Below are 18492 nucleotides of genomic sequence, written 5' to 3'. Positions count from 1 at the left end.
AAAAATTCCATATAGTTTACCTGCAGTACACAGAGACTTAAACATTTCAAGTCTTGTTTGTTTTATTGTTTTTAACTTTTAACTTATAACTAGCGTTATGAACATTCAAAACGTCGTGCCCAAGAATATAAAAAAAAAATTAAAAATAGCAAAAACATTTGATCTTGTGAAATGTGAGTGTGATATTAATGAGAAAACGATTAACTTCTCAACGACAATGTAATTGTTTGAGATGTGCCTGTAGATGGAAACCAGAGAGGATGAGTAAAATAGAAGCAATAGCAAAAACTACTTTAAAAACTACAAAAAAAACAACTTTTTTGTTTTCCAAACTTAGTAATGGGACTGTGTTGGTCCCAGTTTATGACATAATAGGGCTTTAGTAAAGATGTATGCAGCATGTTCATGGCATGTAGAGCAGGTGAATCAACGGCGCCTGTTAGTCACCGTTTCAGCCACAAGATGGAAGCACTTAATAATCAGGGAGGCTGATGATTGAAGCAAAAACACCAATATTTCTTATTCACAGCAGACGTATTTGAGAAGGCGCTCCTGAAAGGGCTGACGTGATGTGCTGCTTGCGACAACGCTTCCTCTGATAGGCCTCATGTTTAGTCCCTCACTTGGTGCCACAAGCAAAACCCGAAAAGGTGAAGGCCAGCGCGGCGCGTCCGGTTTCCTCGGGAGTCAAATGAAGGAGCGCAAGTATGTTTGATTGTATTTGGAGGCTGTGAGCACAAAGGAGGAGTGTCGCAGCTGTGCACATATGAATGTTTACTTAGACTTAGCCACTGGTAAAGTCACTTTGTAAACTTTCCTCAGAGAGCGTCGGCTGCATTCTGCTCTGGAAATGTGAGTGGTGAGGTCAGCAGTAGTTTTCTGGTGAGAGCAGGGAGAACTTCACTTATTGTCATGAATGTATCGGATTGTATTTTCTTCCAGATGTTGTAAATAAGCCCCATATTGAGCTTTAAAGGGATTTCTCACCACGTCACTGGCGACGACAGAATGCTGAGGAGGAAGCGGTGGGAACATGTATGCCTTAGGTCACTTTGTGTTACTTTTGGGTCTTACAAATAATTGTAGCTGCTGATATGTTGTGCCTATAAACAATGGATTTCACTATTTCAAAATGAGCCGTTCATTCCCCTCGAAGTAAAATTGTTCCAGTTTGAGCAAAGATTAATTTGAAAGGCCAGATTTTGGTGACGTCTCTTCAAAAACATAGATGAACGACATCGCCGTGTGCAAAGCTTTCAGTCTGATCTAATATCAAATTTACTTATTCCTCTTATTGGCTTGAAATCTATTCTGCAGCGGAGGAAAACAACCTCAAACATCCATCTGTCTTCCACGCCCTTTTATCCAGCTCAGCTGATCCCAGCAGATGATGGCCAGAGGCAGATTATTCCCTGGATAATTCCACAACAAACACAGAAAGACGAGACAATCAAACACACTCACATTCACATCACCATGTCAGCTTAAAAAAATTTTTTTTTTTCAAACTGTGTGTGGAGGACTGAGTGGTAAAAATCCATGCATGCACAGAGGGAACATGCAAACCCCAACACAGGCGGGCAGCAAGCTGTCTCCCTAAGAGATGAGAGAGGAAACCACTGTGCAAAAATCCATTGAGCTTATGAAGAACTACCTTCAGAAGGACTGGTGGTAATTGATGTGATGCTGTCGCCCCTCTTTAAAAAAAAAAAAAAAAAAACCCTGTTATTAACACAATCCAGTCTGTGTGGGTTTAATTGAACAAGATAAAAGCATCTGAAGCAGATTACATCCACCCAGAGAACTGCTTAATTCTCCAGGATTCATTAAAACGACCTCTTTGCAAGTTCCCTCAAACGTGAAGCGATGCTGCTTCGAAGGCAAAGAGCATTCACGCTCTCTGAAGGACTTTGCATATGTGGGTTTTCTCTCATTTCCACCTACGCTCCAAATGACGACTGAGGCGTTTAAAGTTGATGAATGACCCCCCCAAAAATTGGCCGTACTTGTGAGTGTATGCTTGCTCGTCTCTCTGCGTTTGTGATGAACTGTGACCCAATCCACAACCCCCCCCCAAAAGAAAACCCCCCAAATTTTCAAGTTTCAAGTCTACACTGAAACACATACAAAAAATACTTAATAGTAGGTCCGCAAACTTATTCTCCAGTGTTAGTGGGTCAGGGAAGAAACCAGTACAAGACTGATTTTTCAAACATCTTAATGTGACTTTCTATTTTTGTACTTCCAGGTTCTGTAAAGGGTTTTCAGGAGATGTCTTGACACTGAACTTTGCTATTTTTCCACGCAGGAAATGTCCCCATTGACATTAAAAAAAAAAAAAAAAAAGGGAAAAAAATTATTGGAGGCATTTGAAGTATTCCAAAGCTCTGTGGCTAAACAAGTGACCTCTCATGCGATCGGGGCCATGTGATGCCAACCATGAAAGTGTTGTTTTGACAGGATGCGCCTGTTGACTTGCATGTTGGCCTTATTACGCTGCCAATTAAGTTAAGAATAGGCATGAAAGTCGTCAGCCGTCTGCAGCAATGAAAGGTTTATTTGTGAAAGCATGTCTGACTTTGGCAAAAAAAAAAAAATAGAAACTTACTGTAGCCAACACCGTTAAGTTAATTAACCCAGAATTTGAAATTTGCTACAAAGTTTGTGACATGTACTTTCTACTGACTTGTTTTGGATACTTTTGTCTTTTGTTTCTCTCGTGTATACTGTATGACTCGAGCAAAAAAATGTTGCCTTTTGCATGTTTTGTCTTATTATAAAGAACAGCTTGTGTATATTTCAATGTTTAAGGTTTTATAATGGTCAGAATAACAGCGGTTTTGACGAGGCGAATGTATTTTTCTGCGTCACAAAAGATCCAAACGGGAAAAACACACACAAAAAAAAACATCACAACTCAAGATGTTAAGACTTCAAAGAAAGCCGTTTTATTTCAGTAGTGTTTTTCAAAGTAATGGAAACTGAGGAGACAGACGTGGGCATGGAAACCGAGGAGGAACCGAGCAGGCTCGTGTTTTCCATAAACCTCTGAAACGGGATGAACATTAAACCTTTTTCTCTGTTCAAACGTGGATTGAAGGAAATTAGCTTGCGACCACTTTGGTTTCACTTTACAAGTGTAACTTGCCGTCACAGACGATTCAGTTCGGATAAAATCCCCACAATTAGAATCAATGGATCAGCAGGGTTTTTCCACAATTTCCCGACATTTCTGAAGCCGGCCCACTCGCTAAAACTGACAGAATACTGAAATGAGCATATAATTACAGTTTTCATGAAATCACGAGATCAACAAGAGTCTGCTCAAGATACAGCAAATATAATATCAAAAATATGTTTAAAACTATGATTAACATACGATTTGATAAATGCTTTTGTCAGACATTCACACACACTCACTCCACTTCTGTGTATTTAGCCATACTCAGATATAACTCTTAATTTTAGACAAAAAAAAACCCAACAAAAACTCATCTATACTTTCTCCAGGAAAGATGCCACTGAAACGGCTGTATATGACCAATCTCCGCATCACTCCCCTTTCTTTTCTATTGCTTGCTTTTCTTACTGGACGTGGGACGGAGGTCATTTGGAAACAGCTGCACCTGTCAGACATGAAGCACTATCGCATAACGGTCTGGATTAAAACCGAAGGTCACCTACAACGCTCACGCTGTGCTGCAGAAACCTAACCTGAGCCTCCAGGTGCATCTCAGAACATTTCCAATACAAAGGAAGAGTTTAATGCTCCCATCAGTGCAGAAATAAATGTCAAATAAACATTTGAATGATTATTAGATATTCTGAGGTCCATCTGCATGCTGCCCCCCCCCCCCCCCCCCCCCCCCCCCGGCAGTCTCCATTTTCAGTCAGATCTCTGGTAAATATTCAAGATTTGGTCGTTCAGTTAAAGATATTAGAAATGCGACGAGCAATTCCACCTTTTCAATTAAGGGACCAAGTAATGTTTTTTAGGGCTTTTTCAAACACTGTTTGCAAAATGTGACAGCGACTCAATAAAAAAAAAAAGCATATACCGTACATATGATACTTTGCTGGCAGTTTGTTGTGATTGGTGTTTTTGTGAGCCTCCAAAAAGTCAAGTTTACTATTGATTAAAATCACTGGGAGAAATATTCCATTATGACAAGCTGTTCATGTTCTATCTCTTTGTAACTGAAAACACTCTTTGTGCTCCAGTCCTGTGCTCACCTGATTGAATGTGATTGATCCTCGATCACAGAACAGTTACAGCATTCAGAACAGGTTGACGTGTTGCATAAATATCTTACATCCCGACTTATACGAAGCGTTTCTTCAGATTTGAACACTTGAAACTCCAGCTGAGATAGCAGCAAAACAGGACTGTGTGAAAAGACACACAGAGTACAAAAATAAAGACAAAGCCTCCGACGGTATATATGCACAACAAATTGGTTACTCGATACATATAAGATTTGGTTTGGTTAGAAAATATCTGATACTTACATTACGAGACACCTCTTTGTATTTGTTGCATGATAGTCCATTATGGCCACCATGTCATTATTTATTGATGTAAGCTTGAACTGCACTAGAAGGTTAAAATAACCTCTCTTTAAAGCGGATATTGGTTGATATTACAGACTCCTCAGCCCATCATGATGTGTACAACATCTCAAGTGTAAAAGAAGAATTGAAAGATAATTTATTTGAATTTTTTTTTTTTTTTAACTTTTGAGTAGAAATTAAACCATAAATGTTCTTTCAGAAACAGCAAAGCGTCTAATAATGGTATCCATACGACGACGATCACAGATGAACACCCTGAACAAGTGGCAGAGGACAGTGATGTGGTAAGACTTGCGATACAAAAACAGAGGGGAGGGGGGAAAAAAAAAATCACTTGAGTGTTTCCGGGGTGTCGGGCTCAACAGGAGCTATCGAAAACTGTCGTCCACGCCGAGGTTCACCTGCAAATAGAAGCAGAAACTGAGAATTGCAAAGGCTCCATCTGATCACACCGAGAGGAGGAAATATGTTTGTCCAGAGAATCCAGTCGGACTTGGAAATCAAGAATGTCAGAATGCAAACAGGACGTCACGTCTTCCTTTGAGGAAGTGGCTGTTGTGTGTTGAAGAACAACTGGAAGTTAGGAAGGGTGAAACCTAAAATCAACATTGGAGTCGAACAAAAGGTGCTTTGTTTTTTGGGTTTTTTTCTCCCAACATTGTGCGTTTCTTCACAAGCCCAGTCAGACAAATGTACAATTTAACATCAACTAATACTTTGACTTGCTGAGTTCAGGTGAGTTTAAGATCTATTGAAGCATGAAGAGTCACGGCTCATTGAGAAAAAACAGGTAGCTTATCTTGTTCAAACTCCGGAGGCAACTTGCTAGTTAAAACTAAGTTATATCATTTTACATGCAGGCGAAGCGAAGTTTTATAACCAAAATGTGACACATTGTGTTACATTTACTCAAGTAAATGAATGTTTTTCTCAATGGGCACTGATCTTCACTACTTTAAATGAAGCTACACTCTTGCAAGGGAATGGCACAATCTAAACAACCCTTTTATTCATTTCACCACTGACAGTATTTATCTGCTTCTCATCAGTAAAACTCCGAGACCACTGCTGAGATCGAGAAAACTGAAGAAATATGCGAAAGCTGAGCTCTAAAGCTTTGTGTCCACATACTGGTGATTACAGGGACCCCAGGATCTCTGCAGGACAACAAACAAGACTCACCCACGGATCACATTTGAAACGTGATCTTCTCTGTACAGTCAGTGCAGTAATTTAGTTTTCCTGGTTAAAAGGATCAGATGTTCTCACTAGTAGTTTTATGACAATTCAACAGCTATAAAATGGAATTACATCTTGGCAATATAGAAGTAAAAAGAATAGGGACATGTAGTCTCAACACGGGTTTGCATTGACTTTCTGATGACTCCTCACTGTGGCCTCTTTCCCTAAAGTATCCAGATATTCGGAAGTTCCTTTCCTGTTATGTGCACACTATTCTTATTAGGATTCACCTCATGATTCTTCCTATTAGGCCAGAGCACGGGTTTTAGGGGGGGGGGGGGGGTTCTCTTGGTGCTTCGATGACCTTGTCATTGCTTCACGAATACAAAAAAAACAAAACAACCAACAAACCTGTATTTGACATCGAAGAGAGTTGAGTCATCCTCATCGTCGTTCTCTTCATTAAGAGGGGCCATCTCCACACGCTCGGCAGGAGTAGTTATTATATCATACTTCCGAGTTTTTCTGATTCGCCTGCCAGATCTGCAAGAAAACAAAAAGTACAAACATGAGGCATAAAATCGTGTCTTTTAACGACTGAGAATCCAGCAGCTTGACTTCAGTATTTTGACAGATGGAGCAGATTAAATTGGTAAAACTCTGAGCTTTTACAGGCACTTTAATGCTCCGCCTGGCTGCTAATGTTCAACTATAACAGCCTTGTGTTTTCCTCACACAAACTGTGCTGACAGTAACATCCGATGGATAATATTTAATTGACAAACAATCTGTCATTTATCAGCAAACACGCCAAATAAAGGTGGTTTTTAAATGGGACACTTTAATTTCTCTTTGCAAACATAATTGAACTGGACATTTCCATCAATTATAGTTTAATGGACTGCAAGACTCTGTCAGATAGGCAATGAACAATTGCAACAATAATATGAAAGACTAGTTGTACTATAAAAGATTATGTACAAGGTACTTTTTGAATGCTTTGATACAGGTCTAGCGCTTTGTAAGTGTTTATCCATCATTCTCTTGTGCCATGATACCTAAACTGAGAATTTCCCGTTAAAAAAATATTAATAAACCAGTAATACATAACTTAATAAAACTCTACTCATGCAAACTCATCTTAAACTCGCTGTAATAAAGGCTTATATTGTGGGAATGTATATTAAAAAAAGAACATTTCAGATTGACCTATTTGATTTAGGTCACATGTACATGGGATGACATTACTCTCATAATGTACCGGCACGTTCAATGACTGCTTACAAGCGTTTCTCCATTAGAAGTCCCTATAGGCGCGTCATTAATAGACCTTCTACCAAAGCGACCACATGACAAACATTGATTAATTTACCAGAACCGGTGCTGAGAATTCAAACAGGGGTAATGAGGAGCCATTTATGATTTAAATAAAAAAAGAGAGAAGGGTTTTGCATGGAGCTGCCTTACCTGACTATTTTGACGACCAGGCAGGTGATGAGAGCAGCTGTTAGCGCGCACACGACAATAACTATGTTTTTCAGAGTTGGAAGATGCGTCATGATGGATGAAATCCGGGATCCCACGGTCGCCTCTGTCACATTATCGGTGATTGCGTTGTGGCTCCCGATGGATGATGTTGAATTTAAGTGCGTCGCGGATGAAGGAGTTATTAGAGGCTCGGTGCTGACGCGCCAAAGCGCCGCCGCAATAAAAGTTAAAATCACGTTGTATGTCACCATGATGCTGGAATAAGAAAGAAAAAACCCCCAAAACAAACAAAAACAAAACAAGCTTGTATGGTTCTCCCAACGAGATGAATCCCGGCAGCAGCTGTCACATTATACACAAGCGGCTTTTCGGCGTCAATTTTTGCTTTTCACACAATAAGGACCATGTGAGGCGCAAATATCCATGTCTCTCCTCTCAGCATCAGGCAGCCGTCTCTCTCGTGTCTCGCATTGGCTCCTTAAAATTAAAAAGGTTTTTTTTCCCACCCCCCAGGAGATGAGTCAAGGCTATTCCTTTCTGACTGACTGGGGACTTGGTTGGAGAGATGAGAAGGATAATCCGCCTCCGGAAGCGCTCTTATCCCGGCGCGCCGCGCGGCGCAGCGACAACAGCAGTATGTGGACTGGTGCTGCCGTGACGTCACTACCGGACTGCGTAAAACACGCACATCCCTGCTGCCTCCAACAGCAGAGGACTCATCATCATCGTCATCATCATCGTATCGATTGAAATACATATGATATTAATATATGAATATATTCAGATTATAATAAAAGTCCATCTAGATTGAGGCAAGGTTGAGTAAAGATAAGTGAACTGATTTAGTTAAGCGATGAAGTTAACATCTTTGTTCCTTTTTTTGTCTATGCATTTCCTCGTTCGTGAGATATGTTTCAGGCATATGGCCATGGCATCGTTCTGTTCAAGTGGCCACATGGTTGTTTGGAACCCTTGCCTCACCCAATCCATTGATCGTTATGGGGGGAGGAAGCTGGAGCGAGCCAGAGATCTGTTTGAACAAGCCTCGGATGGCTGCCCTGCCAAGTTTGCAAAGAGTAAGTAACTGTTAAATAAACATTGACCCTTTGTATATTTAGTGACATCCTATTATATTTGTTTGATTGCTTATGAAACGATTGGAGCATTTCTGATCCGTTTATTTGTTGTATGCCAAATTGGAGGAAGAGGATGGTTTGGCATTAGGCTATGAAAGAGCAACACAGGCAGTGGAAACTGAGGAGAGACGTGACATGTTGAGCATCAAGAGAACAGCTGAAATCTATGGAGTCACATACACCCGAGCAATCTACCAGGAGGCTATCGAAATACAGCAGTCCTTTATTTTAAAAAAATAAAAAGTTTTTTTTATATCTGGGTCATCAGGATTCAACGAGAAGTGGTGTTATATACATTTTTCGAGTTGGAAGATTTAATTTGGATTTCTGTAGGATATCGTTTCCTCTTTGCTTTTGAATAAGATTAGCCCAGTTTGTGAAGTGAAAATACACAACAGTTACACTTGAACATAGAACCTATTGGAAGTTCAATGTGAATAATATGGCAGCTACGAAATGTCTACAATCTCAGTCATACTGCCTCTTCTTGTCCAGGCAGGACCTTCCTGATGAACATGCAAGGGACATGATTTACTGACATGGAGAGTATAACTAGGTGAGAATGATCGGGTCAGAGAATCTACTTCAACTGCTCCCAGATGTGTGACCCCAGGATGAGAGAAACCACCTTCTCCTCTATGTTTTACTGAACATGAATTCTTATTCTTATTCTAATACACCAGCTAGTGCAGTGGTTGGTTGTCTCACAGTCAGAACATATCTGGTTTGAAAATGTGCCAAGAAGTATTTTGCATGTGTTTATGAACTTTTCATATAGTATTGTCTTGATGTAGTTGCCATGGCCACATATTGAGCTGATGTGAAGATAAAATGTCCATATTTTATATTAAAGTTTGTCTTATTTATGAATACACACAAGTTACATTAGAGCAGGTTTAATCCTGTAAAAATATTGTTTTCTTTTTTTTTAATTACATGCAGCATATATGAGAAGTTAGTAGTTTACTGTATAGTTGCTGAAGAAGTGTACTTTGTGAATCCCCCCCCCCCCCCCCACCCATACATTAAAACCCTCTTGATTACTATATATAAAAACTGTTTATAGCAGTTGGTTGAATATTCTTTTTTATCAAGGAGAAATACAAATATTAAAAACTAATTATCTAGATTGTCTCAACGTTTTTCCTCCAAGATCACCTCAAACAAAGGGTGCAGACCAACACATCCAATCTCAAAAAGGTTAGGTAAAAGCCAATTAACAAACCCACTTTTATAAATAATTTAAGAACGTATCACTAATAACATATAAGTCATTGCTATAAACACTCAGAAATCTCAGAACTATTGCAAATATACTCCAGACACATGAAACATTACCTATACAGCCTTTCTAAATGCAACCATATAGAAGACTGTCTTTTCAGTTCATCGATTTTGATGTCAGAAGTCAAAAGACTTGAATCTCTCCTGCTGTTTATAGACGCGTTTACAGCACTCTTGCTTCAGGGGGCTATTTGAGCCAAGTCCACTAGATGGCAGCACTAAATAATAATAAAAATGGAGCATACTCTATTCCTCAAGAGGCCAAGTTCCCACCATAATATCTGTCTGTGGTTTTAACACTCAGCATGCACAAGGCCAGGGGTGGGCAATTCATTTTCCGGAGGGGCTCCAGGAAAATACAGCCTGTGGAGAGCTGAGCTGCAGTTTGACATCACTTCTGCTCAGCATGTCCTCATAGGAAGCAGCTTTCTTCATGTTTTTTTCTTTCTATCATTCCTGCTCTGTCTCTATGTTGACTCTTGATTTGACATGAAAGGTTTAATCAAGTTCAAATCTTTGAAAACTTAGTGTTCTCTCCAAGCAGTCAGCACCCAGCCGCAACTTTCAGTTCAGTAAAAACAAAAGTAAAACAGCTGTATACTGTATATTGAATGTATTGAGTCACTTAAATCCCCATTTATAGTAGAATGCCCTACTTTCTAATGCTTTTCACATAGACATATTGATAACAGCTGTTGGAATCAATAGACATTATAAAAGCAGATCTCTTTTCCTACTAGTTGGAAGTCTAGTGGGCCTTTATAAATAATATTCAAATGACTGTTGGGCTTAATGTTTTGCACTGAAGCTTATTTTACAATTCCATTTTGTCATTTACACTCACAACAAATTAAAACTGCGTTTTTACTAAATAATTATTAGCACAGCTTCACCTTACACTTTCTGGCACCACCCATTTTGAAAACCAGTCAGACCGGGGATTTAGCGACATACCAACCTTATCTTTCTGGAGAAAAAAAATTATCTGATGACTTGACCATTTCACAAATTGTTTACTGAAGGCCAAACCACACTGATGGCCATTTGCTTTGCCAAGAGTACTTCAAACAAAAGAACAATGGAACTGAGCTAAACTGTTGTTAAGTCAAGTCAAAGGTTGTTCCACAAAGAGACAAAATTCGGGTTGAGCATTCGTCAACATGAAACTGCACACCCATTTGTCGAACCCTTCCCGTTGTTAGAGCTGTATCTGAATCATGTGGGGCACACCCTCACTTTGTTTACAGCCTACAAACAGCTGCAGTGTCATCTTTCCATTCTGACAAAGAAAGGCTCTATGGCGATGGTTAAATACTTGACACAGATCAGGGGCAGTTTGAATTGGGCTTTCTGGTTCGTCTGTGAGGGCTGTCGAAGCAGCAGTTATTACTAAGGGACTCCACAAAGACTGTTGTGTTGATTACTACTTATATACCTGTTGGTAAACAGCCACTGGCTTTTGCCACTTCCTGGAGATCAGAGCATGTTCTCTCTGGGTTTTCTCAGCAGACTCTAGTTTCCTGACACATTCGAAAGACACATGCTTGAGGTTAATAGGCGACTTGAAAATGTTTTGCTTCTGGCTTTGGGGACTATTCTGTGTAGCTTGCCTGCTTTTCTCGGAATGCTCGAGCTTCCTCCCGCAGCCCAAGAAAATCTGTTCAACGTTAACTGTTTGTGAGCGCGTGTGTGTTTACATTGGTTCAAGCCCTCTCACTATCTGAAGTCCTGCAAAGTACCGCAACATAAACACATTGCAGAAAGACAGCTATTCATATTCCCTGCATAGAGGTTCAGTAGTTGCGATACCTTCAACATGTGTTAAACAACTTGAGGATATGGTTAATCATCAACCGTTTCCATTGGATTGTATTTCCTGTGGCTGTGATACTCTCTACTTGCAGTGCTGAGTATGGCAATGCAATGCTCGACAGGGCCACTGCTGTTGCTAGGCTGAGAATCTTTTTAAAGAAATCTTCCCTTATGGGGAGCATGCGCAGACCTGTGAAACATCTGATTGGTCGGTGATGGAGGTGGAGTGCATACCACAGACTCCACACACTGCCCAACAAAGGCTACACTGACTGAAGAGTACAAGTTCTCCAATTTTGGTTGGCCTTTTGGATTACGACACAATTATAATAATAGATACCATACATGACTTGAAGCAAGGTGAGATTTCTGTTGTGTTTAGTTAGTGTGCTTCACTGAGGTTAAAAAGAAGAGTTAGAAATTAGAATCCAAATCACAACATAGTAATGTCACATTGTAATTGTCATTGTATACATGCAACAAATTCAAAGAATTAATAAAAACAGTGCTCCTTTATAACTAAATGACCTACACATGCCAAAACATACTGTTCACACAGACATGTGAACACAGGCCTGACAAATATAAGACAAAAAAAACAGCCTGCCAGACGGTCCAATTCAGCCTTCTGATGTGAAAATAACAACGATAACATACATTTTTTTACGTGTATTTGTGTTTTTCAATAAAAGTGACTGCTGTTGTGAGATTTCTTGCTCAGGGAAAAGTAGTGGACATAACATATCACATGCACCTGGGCAATGCAGCAATAAGTCAATTTCCTTATAATGAAGTATCATCAGCATAAAAGCCATATCGTGAAGGTGGTTATTTGTAAAAAGATACATGCATGAATTTAGTTTTGTGACATTTCACTGCACTGAAAGTATAATCGACTTGTTTTTCAATTATTAAATTGAAAAGTTTTCAAACTCATTTCAATGGGTCACAACATGTGGATAAAGGTAGAGGGTAACTAGTTATCCATACATATCCAGGTTACATGGTGGATGGTTCCCTAGTCCATTACAGGGCAAATACAGAGACAGACAACCACAGACACTCTGACATCCACACCTATGAGACAGTAATTAACAGAAAACTGGAGCAGCCAGAGAAAACTCACCCACACACAGGAAAAATATGCAAACTGTACACAGAAAGGCAGGTGTGGATTAGAGCCCACAACCTTGTCGTCATCCCAACACTGTGTGACTCCATCCATCTTCTCTACTGCTTCATCCTGTGCTGGAGCTAATCTAAAGCTAACTATGGGCGAGGACAGGGTCCACCCTGGACAGGTCGCCAGTCCATCATAGAACAAACACACAGACACAGACAACCACACACACTCACATTAATACATAATGGGTGTTCACATGACAGTGCTTTCAAGGAATCTTTTTGTGGGGTGGGGGAAGCCACTGAAAATGTAACTTTTTGAAAATGGTCCAACTGTCTTCATGGAACCAAGGTAAAATGCTACTTTTCTGAAACACTGGGCACCAAGGCCATAATAAGTAGTCCGACTGCACATGAGCGAGTAGATCAACAATAACAGCAACGATATCCTCTAGAGTGGCATGACTCTATGTTTATATTCTCCAAAGACTTGTTTTTTTTAATATCTGAGAGTCACCCATAATAGCAGTCCAACTTTGTTGTCTGTCTATTCAAATGTCAATGTACCTACCATCGTCAATGCTTATGTTGTTTGTTTCTCTGTGCATCTGTGTGGCCTCATTACAAAAACGAACAACGGCGCTCATGAAAAATACATAATTTTCCGTGTTTCTGCTGTTTCCGTTGAAATGGACATCCTTCTCAAAATGTTCCAGTGTAAAGGCATTCTATGTTCTAGTGTAAAGGCAACCTTTCTGAAACGAAAATGCAAAAATGACACGTTTTCTCTTGAAACGTTGTGGAAACACACAGGAAGAACATGCAAGCTCCACAAAGCAAGGCCCTTCCAGTGATTGAACCTATGATGTTCTTGCTGTGAGGTGAGATCACATTTGTGTTACTTTTAACGCATTTACATAACAAGAGTTAAGCGTTTCACAGCGTATCTTGCACCCAACTATAAAGACACGTGGCACAAAACATGCCTAAGAAATGGTGGATGCTCCTGTAAAGGACGCTGGAATTGTTTTGAAATGACGTTAGAAACGAAGCGGTGATCGTAAAGGGATTGTGTTGTGTTGTGTTGTGTTGTTGTGCAGTGGTAGTGGGATGAGCATGGCGCCGGGGCTCAGTGGCGCTCGAGAGGAAGCGCAGCTTGGCTTACGTCGCGCGCGGAGTGGGCAGAGCCGCTGAGATATGAGCCCGGCAGAGGCGGAGAGGACGACACACGCAGCAGAGGCGCGAGGCGGCGAGCACAGGCGGAGAGCGGGGCGCCAACGATGCGGCTCCGACACCCCGAGAAACGCAGAAATGCGCCCCGAAATGACACACCGGCCGCGGCAGACGACGGCGGATAGACCCGGCGAGAGAAATGGGTAAGAAGCTACGAGTAACCATACATTAGGGGCAGAAAAACAGGAGCCTTGGCGCGCGCGGCAATATGGAGGAGAGAACGGCAGTCAGACGCAGTGTTGTAAAAATGGCCATGTTGAAAGCAATGATCAGTCTAAACCCGTCTGTAGCCTGAAAAGAGACAATAATTGCATTTCACTCGATGTATTTCTGCATGTTTGTGAGCTCTGTGTTGAGTTGGGTTAGTTCAGATGTGGACAGGTATGTTTGTTCTCGTCCTGTTTGGAGTTTTTTCAACCTACGCATTTAAAATTTGCTTTGTCCTTGAAAGGACAAATGCCCTTGTCTGTATTTGCTCGACAAAAAACATCAAATTTAAGCAAATGTCTGTGTTTTTGACGTCGTGTTGAGATTGATGTACACCAAGGCTACAATTCTGGGCTGTTTTTGTATTATTTTAAGTGTATTCATTTTTTGAGGTTTTTCCACCGAATTGGAAATCCAAAAAATATCAAAAAGTCGACGTTTTGGTCATTTTTCTCACCTCAGTGTATACATACTGAGTTTGTGATTAGATTTAGGCAAGTATTACATGTTCAATACTTAATATTTATAAATATTTGATACAAAATATGCTATATTTTCAAATTGCTTAAAACGTGACTATGACCTAATTTCTTTAAATGTAGACACCATATGTAACTATACTTCACTTGATTGCCAATATTAAGGGTTTGTATGGTATAAAAGCTCACATATACTTCGAAATACAAAACAGGGTGTTGGCTTTTAACCCTTTGAGGTACTCAATGGTAAAGTAATTTAAATATACACATAAATTTCGATTTTTAAGTCATATTACATCTGTGGGACATGTTAGGTAGGATTTCTTTTTATTAGAAACCTTCTATACAAGTAAGGAAATTAAGGCACATTCCATAAAAAGCATTAAAATGTTATTTAAAAAATAAAGTCATCTTCTTACCTCGGTCTCATACATGACGTTGTAGATTTATCAACGTGTAATGTCAAATAGTACAGTTGATAAAATCTATGGTATATAGTCTCTAAATAGGTAATATGTAAGGCTATATTGTGAATTTTAAAGGATTGCAAAGAGGTTGTATGTAACAAAATGCCCTCTTTATGCTATGCTCAAATTGATGTTAATGTTAAAGACACATTTAGCTACAGTTTGAGCCAAGAAGACATACTAAGATAACACATTTGAATGACTAAATATGTAATTACTTTCAACAGTTTAATGAATATGTTAATGAGCTTTTTAACCATCAAAAAATAATTTTGCAAATGTTTAAAAAGCAAGTAACCTGTTTGAAGCCTTTTGTCATGTTATTGTCAGTTACTGTTCCTTATACAGAAATGATTGTAATCGCAATTTTTATATTTACAGGAATTCCATTTGATTCTTCGCAAGTTGCGTCAAAGAAGAAAGTAAAGACTTTCACCTCAGCTAAAAAGGTATTTTGTTGTGACCATCCAATTTTGGATTATTTTTAGCATTTTGATGGGTTTTTTCAGTTTTCCCGTTTTCACCGCAACAAACTTGTAGCCAGTAGGGTGTGCTGTTGTCGCATGTTTTCTGAACTCTTTGTTTTTTGTTTTGAAGGGTTGACATTTAGCTGTCTCGAATTGAAGAATCAAGATGATTCGCTTCAAGATCGAAACATGTAAGTATCATTTTAAGACAGAATTAATGTTTCGATACAACTGCCTGTATGACGTCTATATTTGGACTAGCCTGTGTCGGATCATATTGGCTCTTTTAATAGATCGTGTGCGTGTAATGGAATAAACATCAGTGATTAGTATTGTTTACTCTTTTAACTCCCGTGTGAATAATGAACTTGGAAATAACGGTATAATTTCACCTCTTCCATTCCCTCCAAGTGTATGATTTTGGAACAACTTTCCCATAATGTGAATGTTTTTCTTTTATCTTATTTACATTTTGCTTACATTAGGAAAAACACCACTTATGGTGAAGTTGGTTTAGCAGCTAGCTAATATATGTAACGTCTCCAATCTTTATGAATACCGCAAAATAGCCTCTCTCTTTTTTTTGTTAGAACAATATCTTAATCATAGCAAAGTGTATCACAAAAATCACTTTGCATTCATAGTCTGTGAAATTAATAAAGTAACCATTTGTGTCTTAATTGTCATCTGTGGCACATAGAAAATAAGAACTTTGCGTTAGATCAACTTTTTGTAGGTGCCGTTTTGACCCAGTGGCCATGGAACCTTTAATTATAGGGTCATTTGTTGCTCTATTTATTCCCAAATTAATGATTGATGACACATTTGTACTTCAAATCCATAATCAAAACGAAGACCTGAATTCAGACTGGTCATCAGCCAATATGGTAAAAAGATAAACGTTATTACTGATCGTGTAATTTATAATGTTTCAAAAAAAATATTCCGTTCCAATTTGAAAATTTGAAAATTTATGAAATCGATTAAATTGAAAAATGGCTAATTTGGCTATACTGCTACGTGCCAGCTAAGAATGTAAAAGTTTGACTGTCGAGTCAAATTCATGGTGCCGTGTCATATTGACGCCATTGCCCGAAATGCCTCTCTACAAATTTGTAACCTTGCGTCAAAAGTGACCGCAGACCGCAAGGGCTGTGATTGGTCCAGTCTACAACATAATTTCCGGTTTGGACGTTCACAGTAAATCTGCATTTAGCGCTAATTCTTCAACCGCTGTTCAAATGTGCTGCGTCGCGCAATACTGTACCAGAACGTAAACACTACCAACAAGTTTTTATCCGGGTTGCGATGTATCAATGGTTAAAGCACATCTCTGTCTTGAGTCAGCCAGCATTGGTTTTTTGACTTTTAATAGTCAACGGCAGTTAAATGATGTGCTGCCACAAGAACGATAAGAAATGGAGACTGCTCCATTTTGCAAACACTTACCACCTCTTTATAATTGAGACTCGCCAATGTCACCTTTTAGTATTTGCATACATTTATTATTGTAAATACTTCAAATCACTTTTCAGTATCTTTTGTACTTCATTGGCGAAAGAAACTTCTTCAAAGTCACAACATCATAAAGGCGCAATGGGGGGGAATCAGAAAGGCCACAATGGTGGTGTAAATCATTTGGATATTTTTTTCGATTTGAAGCCATTTTATTTGGCATCCAGTGGAGGCGCAAGTTTTAAATACTCACGACACACATAATGGAGACAACACTCCATACATTCAATTTTGCGTACGAAAATTCACAACACGACATTAGCGTTGATTACTGCATTTCATCAGTGGATGGAATGGAAGTGGGGCACTGCTCTTTCAAATGGTAACCCCCTACAAGTTGTAATCAGTCAGATTTGGGTTTTATGTTAGCAGACATCCAATTTCATTGTACGACTCTGAGAGTGCCTTGAGATAATGGTGTTGGTGTTATAAAAAAAAAATGAACAAAATAAAACCGGTAGCCATTGTTTGATTGCAATTGACATTTAAATGCTGCAAGACCCAACTACTTTAAGTGAAGGTTTATGTTTTGCTTTATCTGTGCTGAATGTAATTGACTCTCATTCACTTTTCCTCGTTTCTTCCACAGTGGAGACGTGAGTGACGGTGGGGAAAAAGAGGGTCGAACTTTTGAAGAAAAAGAAGACATCGCTGTAAGTGTCTTGTATTTGATGCTTACTGAATTATACCAAGTAGATCATTTCAGTTTGTAGCTTCATGGCGTGTTTGCTAACATTACATTTTTAGCACTAGAGCTTTCCAGAACACTTTTAACAACGTGTAAAGTTCCTTAACAGAAATTGATGATGGTACATTTTAAGATGGTGTCATGAAGCTACGATTGTCACTGCTAAGATAGAAACCATTTTTGTCTGATGGCTGTGCTGCCACTTGTTAGCGCTCCATACAAAATTCAGTAACTATCAAGAAACATTTTAGACTTTTGCGTTGAAAACGCTATTTGGAAAAAAGACCAACACAATGTCACTTCCTGTTTTTTATGGCACATTTTCCACCTTTTGAGTTGCTGGGTCAATTACTGCTCATGTGCAGTCCATCTGTTGCTCACACATTTTGGTTATCCTGGTAATTTACTTTGTGAGTTCGGCCAATGGATGTTATTTTGTGCAAAACACTGTTGACTCACACTAGTGTTTTGATGCTTTGATTTTAATTCTAACATAACGGCTGATGACTTTCTCCATACAACACATAGTGGTGCCTAAAGTACAATTCCAAAGTCATTGTTCCCCTGGTGGTTGGTTGGTTTTCAGATTTGGCTTCACTTTACTGATCTGATCACTTTGAATTTGCTGCATGACACTGGAGTTTCTGTCTTTTTTTTGACATATCTCCCGTTAGGGCTATTATGTTAGCATTTATCCCATTTCTCACTTTCGTATTTACATCTACTCTAGCCATTTATGTGATACTTCTTAAGTGGTAATACTTGAAAGGTCAAGATTTGCTATCACTACAAACTTCACTTCTCGAGCTTTGACAAAAAGATTATTCTCAAAGTTGGATC

At 39.3% G+C, this 18492-nt stretch overlaps 2 protein-coding genes across 2 annotated transcripts in view; one reads left to right on the top strand and one right to left on the bottom strand.

Annotated features, from left to right (window-relative positions):
• Positions 1–3884: 3884 nt before the first annotated feature.
• The window catches only part of chd2 (chromodomain helicase DNA binding protein 2), a 36592-nt gene continuing 21984 nt past the window's right edge, over positions 3885–18492 (top strand). Inside the window, exons 1-8 of the mRNA XM_080504493.1 lie at positions 3885–4856; positions 7756–8318; positions 8874–8934; positions 13410–13477; positions 13697–13972; positions 15364–15431; positions 15580–15640; positions 17554–17617. The gene's annotated coding sequence lies outside the window, so the exon portion shown is untranslated. The remainder of the gene's footprint in view (positions 4857–7755; positions 8319–8873; positions 8935–13409; positions 13478–13696; positions 13973–15363; positions 15432–15579; positions 15641–17553; positions 17618–18492) is intronic.
• On the bottom strand, positions 4836–7740 carry fam174b (family with sequence similarity 174 member B). Its single transcript, XM_080504497.1, has 3 exons — positions 7222–7740; positions 6166–6297; positions 4836–4973 (listed from the first exon to the last, which is right to left on the bottom strand). Exons 1-3 carry the CDS (start codon positions 7491–7493, stop codon positions 4970–4972), a joined length of 408 nt encoding a protein of 135 aa, XP_080360623.1. The 5' UTR covers positions 7494–7740; the 3' UTR covers positions 4836–4969.

This window comes from Blennius ocellaris, assembly GCF_963422515.1.
Source record: "Blennius ocellaris genome assembly, chromosome: 11".
Taxonomy (NCBI): Eukaryota; Metazoa; Chordata; class Actinopteri; order Blenniiformes; family Blenniidae; genus Blennius; species Blennius ocellaris.
The sequence above is the reverse complement of the archived record's forward strand: the minus strand, read 5'-3'. Positions and strand labels throughout refer to the sequence as shown.

What these genes read in the sequence shown, in the direction of transcription:
- fam174b (XM_080504497.1), bottom strand. Translation starts at nt 7,493, where the DNA reads ATGGTGACATACAACGTGATTTTAACTTTTATTGCGGCGGCGCTTTGG. An exon ending in CTGGTCGTCAAAATAGTCAG is followed by an intron (nt 6,298 to 7,221) that starts GTAAGGCAGCTC and finishes GTTTTCTTGCAG; the next exon opens with ATCTGGCAGGCGAATCAGAA.